Raw genomic sequence first — 14,289 nt, 5'->3', positions numbered from 1 at the left:
TGCTAAGGAAGAAAATCACGAGCGGCATATCCTGAAATATGAATTATAGCTTAATACTAATATTAAAATTGCTTTGCCTTAAATTCATGAGTCAAGCCAAAACTGAAATAATAGAAATACAGGGTTACAACTTAGATAATGCCTATGTCTCATAAATAAATTGGGGGGAAAGAAATCTTATTATCCTTTTACCTAAAAACAAAAATGTTGCCTTCCTCGAGTAAGTGCTGCATTAAACCCTCAAACCAGGAGACTGCCAAAAATGAGAAGTTGATTCCAAGCACCTAATTCATAAATAGAGGCTTTCTTTTCACCATGGATGGTTATCAATAATTTCCGTAGGACATATTTTCTGCCAGCAGTAACAGCATAATAAATCAAGGGTTCCAAATGTAATTAAAAATAAAGTGTTTGTCCCCAAGGTAGGAAGGCTGGCAAGGGAGTACACATGAGCAGGGGCTGGCCTGGCGTGGGGAGCACCCTGGCGGGCTGGCGAGGGCATCCGCACATGGGGGGTTGGAGAGGGAGGGCCAGGCCAAGTGAGGAAGGTGCCACACTCTGGGTCAACATGGAGGTGGGGGGAGGGCCAGAGGTCACGCAGGGTGACCGTAGAGTGCCAGAGGCTGTACAGAGGAAGAAGGGTGCCCGCCACGGAGTGGGGGACAGCCAAGATCGGAAGTTGATTATCTAAGGGGACTGAACTGTAAGTAAACAGCCTGCTGATGACAGGAGCCAGGTTTCCCACTTTCAGAGAAGAAAGTTATAAATACAGAAAGAGTGAAAACTAGAATGAATCCTAGTTGGATTAGAATCAATCATATTGGTGTGAACCGGTGGTTTTCCATATACATAAATTTATAACAACATAAATACTGATGTGGGCCAAACACGGTGGCTCATGCCTGTAATCCCAGCACTTTGAGAGGATGAGGCAGGCAGATCACTTGAGCTCAGCCTAAGACCACCCTGGGCAACATGGCGAAACCCTATCTCTAAAAAAAAAAAAAAAGAAAAAAATACAAAAATTAGCCAGATGTGGTGGTGCATACTTATAGTTCCAGCTACTTGGGAGGCTGAGGACGGCTTAAGACCAGGAGGTTGAGGCTGCAGTGAGCCAAGATTGTGCCACTGTACTCCAGCCTGGGCAACAGAACAAGACCCTGTCTAAAACAAAACAAAACAAAACACTGATGTATGTACCTACTATGTTACACGCACACATATTCATTCTCTAGCTCTGTCACTCAAACAGCAACAAGCACACGAAGGGCCCAGATCTTGACCTCTAAATGCCCTTCTCCACCAGAAAGAACTAGGACTTGTCAGAGAAATAACTGATTCCTATGTTGGAGCCTAAAACATCTTGTTGAGCCTGGAATTTTGTGTTGTGCCAAAAAGGAAATACTCAAAAGAATGATGGGAATATGCCAGAAGAGCAGATACAATTCTACCAACTACTTACAGAATTAACCCCAGTCCTTCACCAACTCTTCCAAAAAACAGAAGAGAAAGGAACACCCTCCAATCTATGAAGCCAATATTGCCATAATACCCAAAGCAAAGACATCACAAGAAAACTACAGAGCCGTATCCCTTATGAATACAGATGCAAAAATCTTCAACAAAATAGCAGCAAACCAAATCTAGCAACATATAAAAGCATTATACACCAAAAAAATATGGAAAGAGGGAGAGTAGGAATAAGCCCTGTGGTACTGGACTGGAATTAAAAGTATTGATTTGGGCTGTTAATGGTTTTTATTATATAGATAAATGCAGAAGGATAAATAAATGCTCGTGTGTATAGATCTATTTGCTGAGCGGGCCTAACCAACAACACTCAGTAACAATCAGCTTAGCAAGCACCCAGATCTTGGTTTCCAAATCCTACAAGTCACTAGCAGGAACCATGGCTTCTTGGAGAAATGGCTGATTCCAGGCAGGGGCAGGGTAGGTGAAAGATGAGTCTCGAGCACACTGTTGTGCCAGAAATGAAGGAAGACCCCTAAGAATTACGGGGACACATCAGACAATGGAACCAGTCCACAGGGTTCCCAATGACCAGTCCACGCGAGTCCCAATAACCAGGTCCCAATGACCAGTCCACGGGAGTCCCAATGACCAAGTCTGGGACAATTTGGGTGTCAAATAATGAGAGTAACAAATGTCACTATTTGACTAAAACAGGAACTCCCGAATCTACACAATATAAACAGACAGACAGAAAGGTAGGTAGGTAGAAGACAGACAGATGAGACGGGAAAGCCTTCTCTTGCAAAAGAATGGCAACAATTACAACCAGAAGTAACAATAAATGTGAAAAATGAAAATGTGACAACCACCACAGTAATAATGGATTCAGCTAGAATCTTTAAGATGCTAAAAACTGGGAGGTAAAAGTATAATGAGGAACAAGACATTGACATAATCTCAAAAGTGTCTCCCCATGAGTACTAAACACACTTACTGATTTCCAGTGGAGAAACTTGGCAGAAACTCTTAACCAAGTGATAAGCTATCTCACCAATGATGCAGCAAATCAGAAATGCCCGAGTCCCAGCAGAGGCACTGAGAAGAATTCTGCACCACTCCTGTGGTGTCTGTCAAAACGAAGGACTGTTCCACACTGAAGACTAAAGAGGCAGTGTGCAATCCTAGGTTGGGTGCTAGACCTATAAGGATACTATTGGGATGATGAGCAAAATCCAAATATGTCTGGGTTTGAAAGTAATCCTGGATCAAGCTGTAGTCCTGACACTCAAGGAATATACGTGGAAGCAGTAAGCAGTGACAGGGACTGTGTCCTGCAACATTCCCACAAATGCGTCAAAGATGCTAACAAGTGGAAAGCCCAGGTGAATGGGATAGAAATCAACTGTGTTCCACTCCTAAGTACTATTCCTACTTCTGTGTACATTTAAGATTATTCCACAATACAAAGTTGAAGAAGAATGCCTCTTCACCTCTTTGGTTTTGGTCATGGTTTCTGCAATGATGCTTGCGGCTCCCAGGTCATCCGTCACTGGGATAAACGGCCGGGAGGAGGCTGAGGGGGCCGATGGAGTCACTGCAGAGGGGGTCACCGCGTCCTCAGAGGAAGCAATCTAGTCGAAGAGTGCACAGTAGGCGACATAAGGGGAAAAACTCAACAACATAACATATTTCCTACGCAAGTCCCAAATGCTTTATCTAAAACTACTTGGGCTGTTTAGAATGTTCCAGAGTTTACAGAGGTAACATGCTGCCTACCTGACATAGCCACTACCACCCCTGGCTGGGCCTAGGACAGTTGTGCAAAGTCAAGTACACTCATAGTTTCAAGAAAAACTATTAATATTCACAGCAGGTCCATGAACCAGACTAAAATGAGTTCACGTTATCTTCAAGTTGGTTTTTTCCCCCAAAATAAGTCACTAAAATTCTTGACCATGAGAACTTTAAGGTTTCAGAATTGCAGATAAAGGACTGTGAACTTGCACTTAATGATTTTTTGAATTAGATTTTTTTTTAAATTTTTTTAAAAAAGATTTTTTGAATTAGATTTTTTAAAAAAAGAAATCTAATTCCACTTAAGCACTTTAAAAGCTCCTTTACAGAGAATATTCTTCTAAGTAACGCCAAAAATCAAAGCGAGAGGCACAGAAACAGCCTAAACTAAATGACAGAATGAGACTTTCCTAGACACAAAGTAGCCACCTTTTACCTTCTGATCTAAGGTTGCTTTTACCTCTCTCTTTTCTTGCCACGGATTTGGACTCAGCCTGTCTTCCATATCAACCGCCAGCATGCATTCTTCTCCATTCATGGGACTAGCCATGGCAGACGCGTCGGAAGGGGCCGCGGAGGAGAACGAGGGGCACTCCACCGGGGCAATCATGGCAGCTGGCATCAGGGCCCCGACAACGGCATCTCTGTCAGGACACAAAACCCGGCCTGTGGTGAGCTGCCCCTTCTCCACAGCACCACAGGAAGTGGCGAGGCAGGACTAGCACGCATACTGAGGCATTTCCTCATTTTTATTGAATACATGTAAAAGAGTTTTGGAAACCAAACATTATTACCTGTATCCTTGGGCTAATAGCTAAAATGTTTACTCTGGATTTTATTTGAAAAACCAGAGTAATAGCAGGTGAAAAACTGCCAAACATAAAAACCGGACCAGAATGACACTCTGGCTCTCCCTGAGAAATCCTCTTGGGCTGCTGTGAGAGCCTGAGGGCTGGATAATTGACCAAGAGGCAATTTTGTGTTTACTGAAAGCCACATACTGGGCAGCTAGGACTCAATGGCCTCTACTGAATGACTGTTTTTGTTCTGAAACTAATTTTCCTATGTAAATACACCCGTCAGGTCCATAGGTGTGATACATTAGTAGATTGGCAACTTATTTAGGCTGTGGAAAAGCTGCAGAAAAATACTGCAAAATGCCGCATTGGCAAAACTCAGCCTTCTCACGTGAGCGAAGGGGATGCTAAGTCGTCTTAGACATCACTATAAATTAGTATCACCTAATTCTTCTTTTCTTCTCCCAAATATTAATTGTCAGAGTCTACTGGTCAAAAAGAATAGTGAAAATGTTCAAGTTAGTTTTCGAATTCATATTTCAATGCCCATTAAAACACACACAAAGATATGATCAATTACCATCAAAGAACATGCGACTTACAACACATAGCATTTAAAGACAATAATACGACATTCTTGGAGACATCTGATCAACTAAAAGAAAAAAAATCACATAATTGCAGAATTTCAAAAATCACTACAGAAGCCCACCTGGCATACAGGATTTGCAACGCTGTGAGAATATGCGACAAGGCCTGCTGTTTGGCCAGGTTTCCATCCAGTGACAAGAGAATCTTGGCAAGAGAAGGGCGATTCGGCTTAGAATTACTTGCACCACTTATTTTATTACTGGCAGCAGAAGAATCGGCATCTGAAGGCACGCCTATAAGGGAAAAATAAAATGTGCATTTTGTTTTTAAGATCACAGTTTCCTCTATTTCTGTAAAATCTGACCTTATAGGTTAGTTCCAAAACTCACTGCAATCTGCATTTTGCTATTTCACAGAGCACCTATTAGGCTCATTCACAGGCCTTCAGAATAAGAACACCACTTATCCATACTTTGATAAAGAAGCTATTTTCAGCAAAATTTCACTGTAACTGTAAAAAGATGTAGATGCTTGTATAAAATGCACTTACAAACGTTTATGTTATATACATATAAGCTATGAAAATGCTACAATTACTACCTGTGTTTTCTTAGCCTAGTAAGGCAAGACAAAAAAGAATACAAAACAATAAAGAGAGAAGATATTCACCAATAAAGTCTCATCAGGTTCACTTCCCTGCAAACTCCCAGGTCTCCGCAGGGGGAGGGAGCCAGGTGGAGCTGGGACATGTGTCTATGTCAACTCATCCAAATTGATACACAGATTTAATGCAATTCCTACCAGAATTCCCACAAGAGTTTTTGTCAAGATTATTCTAAAATGTATATGGAAAGGCAAAGGAACAAGAATAGAAATAGAAAAATAAGGAGGAGGAACGAGTCTACCCAATCTCAAAAGTTGTTGTAATACCATAACCAAAACTGTGTGGTACTGGCATAAGAATCTACGGAATAAACAGCAAACCCAGAAACAGAACCACACAAATACGCCTCACTGACTGTTGACAAATATGCAAAAGCAACTCAGCGGAGGCAGGACAGCCTTTCAGCACGTGGTGGTGGAGCAACTGGACGTCTGTGGGCAAAAAACCCAAACTTCAGCCTAAGTCTACACCTTATGCAAAATTAAATCCAAATGGATCATGACTTAAGTAGAAAATACAAAACTATAAATCTTTTAGAAAAAAATAGGAGACGGTCTTTAGGATCTAGCACTAGGCAAAAATAGACGACACCGAAAGTATGACCTACAAAAGAAAAAACTGATGAATTAGACTTCATCAAAATTAAATACTTTTGTTTTATGAAAGGAAATGAAAAGACAAGCTAGAGACCAGGAGAAAACATTTGCATAACACACATCTGCCAAAGGACTAGAAATATCTAGAATATATAATGAACTCTCTAAACTCAACAGAAAAAAAAAGCCAATTAGAAAAGGGCATGAAGACATATTTTATCAAAGAGGAGATACGGACAGTAAACAAGCACATGAAAAGATGTTTAACATAATTAGCCATGAGGAAAATATAAATTCAAATCACAATGAGATACAATGACCTATCTACCAGTACGGCTACATTTTAAAAAGATGGTGAGGATATGGGAAAAACTGGATCATCCTCCACTGCTAATGAGATTATAAAATGGTACAGCCATTCCAGAAAACAGTTTGGCAGTTTCTTATCAAACTAAACATAATTACCATATGACCAGCAATCACACTTTTGGGCATTTATGTCAAAGAAATAAGAACTTATTTTCACATAAAGTGAATTTTCACATCCACCTGTATATGAATGACATAGCAGTTTTATTTGTATTAGCCAAAACCTAGAAATAATTCAAACGTCCTTCAATGGTTGAGTATTTGATGGAATACTGAACAAAATATGTAATATGTAACAACGTGGATGAATCTCCAGAGGATTAGGCTGAGTGGAAAAAGCCAAACTCAAAAGTTATACAAATAATGTGACATGAAAAGAGCTATACGTTAAGAAGACACTAATTTGAACCAGAAAGGAGACGACAAGAGTCAAGCTTTATCTTCATCTACCCCAGAAGAGAAGACAGCACAGGAAGGCGAAGTCACTCGCCTCAGTTCATACAGTCAGTAACTAACACAGCCAGAAGATCACATTCCAGTTATTCATCAAAGCAGATGCTGCTAGAGAGATGTGTCCTCTAGACATTTCCAGCTAGAGAAATGTCCCTCCTGAGAGATAAGGGAAAAAAACAAAATATTTGTATGACAAGATGAGGTTCACTTAAAAAAAAAAAAAAAAGCAATTATATTTATTTCTACATGCTAGCAAAGAGCAATGTGAATATTCCCATACAATAGAAAAAAATGATATTTTTAAAAGACCATTTAATAATCTGAAATTCTTAGAGATAATCTAACAAAAGATATGCAGGACCTATACAACATTGGGACTAGAAAACATTGCTGAGAGAAACTAAACACCTAACAAATAAAGAGAAACACTGTGTTCATGGGTTAGAAGACTGAATACTGTGAATCCATCCTTTCCACACTGACTTACAGAATGAATGCGATTCACAGAAAAACCCCAAGCAAGCGGTTTTATAAAAACCGACAAGCTCGGCCGGGTGCGGTGGCTCACGCCTGTAATCCCAGCACTTTGGGAGGCCGAGGCGGGTGGATCACGAGGCCATCCTGGCTAACATGGTGAAACCCCATCTCTACTAAAAATACAAAAAATTAGCCGGGCGTGGTGGCGGCGCCTTTAGTACCAGCTACACTGGAGGCTGAGGCAGGAGAATGGTGTGAATCTGGGAGGCGGAGCCTGCAGTGAGCCAAGATTGCGCCACTGCACTCCAGCCTGGGCGACAGAATGAGACTCCATCTCAAAAAAAAAAAAAAAAAAAAAATGACAAGCTCATTTTAAGTTATATGGAAATGCAAAGGGACTACAACAGCCAAAATATATTTGAAAAAGAACAAAGTGAAAGAACTGTTGCAACTTGAGTTCAGGTATTTTATAAAGCTGTAGTAATCAACACAATGTGGCATCGCCACCAAAATCCACAAATAAAAACAGTACTGAGAGTTCAGAAATAGATCCATACATCCATAGACAACTGATTTCTGACAAAGGCAAAAGGCAATTCAGTAGGAAAAGCAAAGTTTTTCAACAAATACAACTGAAACTACTGGACAATCAAGCCAGAAAAAGCCTTTCAATCTGAACCTCCCACCATACATAAAATTTAATCAACTGGTCATAGATACACATATCTAAAACTATAAAACTTCTGTAACAGAACACAGAAAGAGAATCTTTATAATGTTGAGGCAAAGGTTTTGTAGACACAACATCAAGAGTACGCTCTACAAAAGAATAAAATGAATAAACTAGGCTTCATCAAAATTAAAAACTTCTAATCTTTAAGATTCACCTATGAAGAGAATAAAATGACAAGTCACATTGACAGAAAATATTAGCAACTTATATATCAGGCAAAGGACTTGTAACCCAGAATATACAAGGAACTCTCAAACTCAGTAAGAAAACAATCAACCTACTTAAATATGGGAAAAGATTTGAATGGACATTGACCAAAAAAGGTATCTAATTCGTAAATAAACAAGATGCTTGAGATCATTAGTTAATAGGGAAATACAAATTAAAACCACAATGAGATACCACCATACATCTATCAGTACAACTAAAAGACTGAACATATCAAGGGTTGACAAAAATGTGGAGGATGTGGGCCTCTGGAACATCCACTTTGCAAAACAGTATGTAGCGATCTTAAGAAGCTAGACATACACCTACCATATGATCCAACCACTCTTCTCCTAGGAGTTTACCCAAGAGAATTTCAAGTGGATGTCCATACACAAACTTGTATGGAAATGTCCATTAGCAATTTCACTTGTACAGTCAAAAACTGGAAATAGCCCAAACATTCACCAACAGCAAATTGCATTTGTTTATCTTAAGATGCTATTCAACAATTTAAAAATAATAAACTACTGATACATGCAACATAAGTGAATCTCAAAATTATTATGCTGAGTGGAAAAAGTAAGATTTGTAAAAAAGAGTACATGCTGTATGATTCCATTTATAGTAAGCTGTAAAACATGCAAACTGGCCTGCCACAGTGGCTCCTACCTATAATCCCAGCACTTTGGGAGGCCGAGGTGGGAGGATCACTTGAGCTCAGGGGTTCAAGACCAACCTGAGCAACATGGCAAAACCCTGTCTCCACCAAACAAACAAACAAAAATTAGCCTGGTATGGTGACATGTGCCTGTAGTCCCAGCTATTCAGGAGGCTGAGGTGGGAGCTGCAGTGAGCCAAGATCATGCCACTGCACTCCAGCCTAGGCGACAGAGTGAGACCCTGTCTACAAACAAACAAACAAAAACCCAACCAAACAACAACAAAAAGAAAACATGTAAACTGATCTATAGTGACAGAAATTAAGTTGGTGCATATGGCAGGAGGGAGGAGGGGAGTTAAAAGCAAAAGGGAGATGGGTACAAAGGGCCAGAGAAAAACGCTAGAGTAGTGTATGAGTTCATTATCTTTGATTGTGGTGATGCTTTCATGGATCACATATATTTCAAAGTTGATCAAAATGTATACTTAAAATAGATGCAGTTTATTATATGTCAATAATAACTGAATAAAGCTGTTAAAAAATACAAAAGAGCCCGCTACAGTGCCTGTATCTCTCAGGCAGTTATTAGGAGTCCTGTTTACACACAAGTACAGCGCTGTGAGTTTACCTGATCATAAATACAAGAATCAGCAACATACTTTCTTCTACAATTTTCATTCCAGCATGGATAAATCGCATGAGAGCACACCCTAATTCTTCTGTGTCTTTAGATTCATAATGCAGTTAACACAGCACTACAACCTCTAATGTGTTGGCACAATTAAATAAATCTGTAAGGTTGCTGTAATCTACAGAAAAATCTCAGAGAAGACACAAATCTGTGTTACCTAAATAGGAAGCACCTAAAGGGTCTCTCGCAGTCTGGAAGAGGACGGGCTCATGGACAGAGGGCGTGGCCACATCTACGGTTGTCCACGCCACACTGTGGGACGACCCGCAAGCCACGCGCGTGATCTTCTGGCCTTCTAAGCCTTGCACGAGTGTGGGCTTCCGGTTAACCGTTGTCGTGCCATTGCCCTGCTGGCCGTGGTCATTGTCACCCCAAGCATACACCTGTTTACGAGGGGGGAAAATGCTTATAATTTTTCAACATTTCAGGACATTTTCTTTAATGTAATTTTTACTTCAAAATGCTTAACGTGTATGCCACGGTAGTTGAAAGAATTGAGTTCTTAAAGGTGAAAACAAACCATTTCACAATCTTACGAAATGGCATCAGTGTACAACAATTCTGAAGAAAATCTAACCATGAAAACGCTTGATGATACCTATAAAAGGAGTATTTTCTTAATATTAATCCAATTCTGCTTTGTTGCAAGACACACAGAAGGTCCTCTCTTCAACTAAGTGCAGTAATTTTTTTCCCTTTTATTTTGCAAAGAAAAATGACCAAAAACAATATGCTCATTTTTCAAGTAAGTTGCTTCTTGGCCTTGTAGAATTATAAAGTATAATTCATTTTGACTCAAAAACAGTAATGGTAATTTTGCTTTCATAAATAAAATTTAAAATTGAATATCCACAAGCCAGTCATAGCATATGCTCCCACAAGCAGACGAGACAGTAACACTTGTCAGGCAGTAGCTCTGTCTCTAAAATGAGGCATGGATCCCTCCTCGCCAGTTAGCAATTCTCTAAAGGTAAGTCTTGCTAATACCTTGCAGAACGAGCATCTTCAAGAATAACAATCTTTCCACACACTTTTCACGCAGACTTCAGAATGGGAACATGTCTTTTCTGAGGACCCCGCCCCCCAACCCCTGCAGCCTGCTCAAAAGGGACGTGTCCTGCCCTCATGGTTCTTCAAGCAGTAAGACTCGGCTGATTTCATCAACAGTTGCGATTTCAACAGGACGAGCACCATGTCGTGACCCCCAAGTCCCCCAAGTCAGGATGGCACGCCACCCCCAGGCCACCTGCAGCCTTACCTGCCCCGAGTCCGTCACCGCCAGGCAGTGCAGGGCCCCGACGGCCACATGCACGATCTTCTTCCCTCTCAGCCCTTCCACCACCTGCGGTTTCCGCACGTGCACGTCAGAGCCATGGCCCAACCTGAAGTAATCCCCCTTTCCCCTGGGAGAAGGCCAATGGTGGAGTGTTACAATACGTTATGGTCTGACAATGCTACACAGGAAAATGCTCAGTCTCACATCTTTCACAGCCAGCTCAATGACATCACACACGGCACTCAGGGTCTTTGAACTTACATTCAAAATCATACACCATTAATTCAAATTAACTTATTAAGTCAGCTGGGAAAACCTTAATACTTTAATACATGTTTTACGATATTTAAGTTACTGTTGTAAGTTTTCATATAAAGAGACTGAAAATAAGACACACTACTGCAAACACTTATCCAAAGTACTATCTGGTATATACCTTTCTCAAGCTGCCTCTTGTCATGACACTGGCACTAAGGCCTGACACACCATTCAAGGCCAGTCTGGGCACCTGCTCTTTTGCACATTAATAAAATAAGCTTTTACAAGAAATACATGTTAACTTTTTCAGGATCAAAGGATTCAGAAGGTTATTTTGCTCTCATTTTATCCTTAGGCTTCAGCAGAAGAAATCTTTCCTATAAATCTCACCCAAACAGGAAAGGTAAGTGGCCTAAAATTTTTCTATTATTTTCAAAATGACCCAGTTACAATGGGAAATTTCTTCTTGTACTATTGTCACTAATCTCAACTCAATATCCTTTAAAGGACAAAGACGCATGTATAAGTAAGAATCTGACAGGTCACAATCATGCCGGGGTGGGCCTGGCGTGAGGCCCACGTTCCCCACACGCACCTGCACAAGCACGCACACTGTGACAGGGAGGATGTTTACATACCATGTCCACACCACTCCAGACTTGGTGAGCGCCAGGGAGAACTGAGCTCCACACTCAATCTGGCACACCCCCTGTCCATTCAGTCTCTCAATGTTCTGGGGAATGTTACAGCCTTCACTTCCGCCCCGGCCCAATTTTCCAAAGTCACCATCACCCCAGGAAAATACCAAACCTAGGTTTAAGAATATACATATACTTCAGGCCAACGTTTCATATCATTCTTACCCACCCAGGAGCACAGAATCATGCCAGGCACTCACCTTCGTCGGTCAGAGCCAGGGTCTGTGCGTCCCTACTCCCACAGGCAACCTGGATTACTCTGTGACCAAGAAGGACTTTCACCTACTCAATTACAAATTTAAAAACAGAATCAAGCACAGGCACGGAGAAAGCAAGGGAATTTCCCAAAGACAAAACCAACCATGCACACATCTTTATGAACTTTCCTAGACTCGAAGTTTAGTTTATCTTGAAATCTTCAGATGATAAGCTTTCTGTAAGCAACAAAAATGCGTATAATCACCATTTTGGGCTTTAGCTGGGTCGTATTATCCCCATGTCCCAGCCGGCCGTACTCGCCGAGGCCCCAGGTGTACAGTTCTCCGCTGGATGTGAGGGCCGCGCTGTGCGAGCTCCCACAGGCGATATCTCGGATTCGCTTGGTTTTCAGGGCCTCGATCAGCCTTGGCTTGTCACAGTTCCTACAAGAAGCAATCAGTTCCCTACAGTCAATCCGTCCCTTCTTAGAGACGAAGGAAAAAAGACATCTATACTGATCCACATGTAGTCAACACAAGATCCACAGATCAACTACCAAACCTTAAGCAGAACCGATGAGACCAAAACACAAACAACCATGTTAAAAAAAAATTGTTTAAGATCCATTTCCATAATCTATTCCAATTTTCCGCAAAATAACTTTCAAGAGTATCCGTAACAGTTTCTTATTAGCAAATGAGACTAAAGAAAGTACCCTTACATTCTGCTGAAATGTCCAAGTTTTCCATCGTCACCTTCGCCCCACGAAAACACTTTTCCATCGACAGTTAAAGCCGTCGCGTGCCGGCCACCTGCAACATGCACAGATGTGCGGATTGCCAAAGGGCAGGGTACAGAGAGCCCACAGCATAGCTCCCTATTTTGCCTGGCATGTAGCACACACTCAATGAGTGTGAGCTGAATAAATGAGTAACTCAACAGGATCAATAGCGGAGTTAGCAGCAAAGCTTTCTGGGACATATGTGTCAAATAAGTGAATTTTTACTAAACTACAAATTTAACTCTAGAAAGAATTTGCAAAGAGGCAAAATAATACTGATTATTAATAGGGTTCCTATTATGTTAAATACATGAAAAATCAAAATTTAGATGAAAAAAGTAAAAATAATTTGTGATTAGACAAAATGTAAAAATAGTGTCAATTTAAGCTTTTGAGAACTGTACCTCAACAGTGAAATTATTCAGTCATTTGCATTAGCATTATACTCACTCTTCCCAAAACACGCCAGTTGATGCTCTTTCCCCAGCATGGAATATTCTCAAAGTCCATACAACCTGCCTCAGGATTAAAGGCATGACCACTCCTACACAGTGAGTTCCTGCCAACTCCTGGGCTTTGAACATCACAGCAGACCAGGCTTGTAATCCCCCAACGCTCATTCTCCCTCTTCCTTACCAACAGAACCCCCATGTTAATGTGCTCAGCTAAACACCACTTCCCAGCCTTCTCTACCCCCAGGAGATGGTGAGTGAAATGAGTGGGGCTTCAGAGGGCCTCTGGAGAGAAGGCCGCATGGGCGGGAGGGCACACTGTGTGGTGCCTGCCTCTTCTGCCAGGCCTGGCCCTGGACTCTGGGGGCCAGAGCTAGTCTAAGACCATGTTCCCACAAAGGGGGACACAAAGGACCAGCACTCCTCATAGACACAGCCCTGCTGGATGGACTCTGACCCCACCTCTGGACTTTTACAAGGAGAAAAGTAAAACTCTGCATTGCTTAAGCCACTATCATTTGGATTTCCTGTTACGCGGGTGACACTGAGCCCCGTTCAGCATAGGCATGAACTGAATTAGAACTTTGTGTCTAATTCAGTTCCGTTCCTCAGAGGCCTAGCACAGTGCTTCCAAAATAAACACTCCCTACACTGAAAGAGTGGTCTGGTTTTGTTTAAAGGATCTTTCCATTACTTGGGTTCATAGATACTTTTGGGAATCTGAAGAAAGTTATAGACTCTTTTTCAGAAATACAGCCTGCTTTTAGGCAAAGAACTTGATTTGGCAGCAATAACTAAATTCTAGACCACCTAGAGATTTACATTATCCAATTTTTATTCCTACTAAGTAAAAACTTAAGAAAGAATGTAAGGACACCAATTAGGGCTTTGGTTAACAACGGAGCAAGAGCAACAGGCTGATCCACACAGGCCTGCTGGTGCTTGGTTTGTACCTGAGTGAACAGCCACCTTCTTCACCACGTAGCTGCTGAGAGCTGTGATCTGCCGTGGGATGGGCACCGTCCCGCTGGAAATGCCCAGCCCCAGCCGGCCATTCGTGGCTTCTCCACAGGCGTACACCTTCCCTTCCACAGTCACTGCAAGGAACGACAGCCAG

At 41.4% G+C, this 14,289-nt stretch overlaps 1 protein-coding gene across 1 annotated transcript in view; it reads right to left on the bottom strand.

The window, feature by feature from the left end:
* Positions 1 to 14,289, bottom strand: part of LOC126958086 (E3 ubiquitin-protein ligase HERC2) — a 221,225-nt gene that overhangs the window by 53,604 nt on the left and 153,332 nt on the right. Inside the window, exons 59-68 of the mRNA XM_050796222.1 lie at positions 14,126 to 14,269; positions 12,661 to 12,751; positions 12,205 to 12,382; positions 11,942 to 12,023; positions 11,682 to 11,853; positions 10,768 to 10,912; positions 9,667 to 9,892; positions 4,777 to 4,948; positions 3,728 to 3,911; positions 2,964 to 3,104 (exon numbers count right to left, since the gene is read on the bottom strand). Of these exons, the coding sequence (XP_050652179.1) occupies positions 2,964 to 3,104; positions 3,728 to 3,911; positions 4,777 to 4,948; positions 9,667 to 9,892; positions 10,768 to 10,912; positions 11,682 to 11,853; positions 11,942 to 12,023; positions 12,205 to 12,382; positions 12,661 to 12,751; positions 14,126 to 14,269 (1,535 nt within the window). The remainder of the gene's footprint in view (positions 1 to 2,963; positions 3,105 to 3,727; positions 3,912 to 4,776; positions 4,949 to 9,666; positions 9,893 to 10,767; positions 10,913 to 11,681; positions 11,854 to 11,941; positions 12,024 to 12,204; positions 12,383 to 12,660; positions 12,752 to 14,125; positions 14,270 to 14,289) is intronic.

The sequence above is a fragment of the Macaca thibetana genome, chromosome 7, assembly GCF_024542745.1.
Source record: "Macaca thibetana thibetana isolate TM-01 chromosome 7, ASM2454274v1, whole genome shotgun sequence".
Taxonomy (NCBI): Eukaryota; Metazoa; Chordata; class Mammalia; order Primates; family Cercopithecidae; genus Macaca; species Macaca thibetana.
This window is presented reverse-complemented; position numbering and strand designations above follow the sequence as displayed.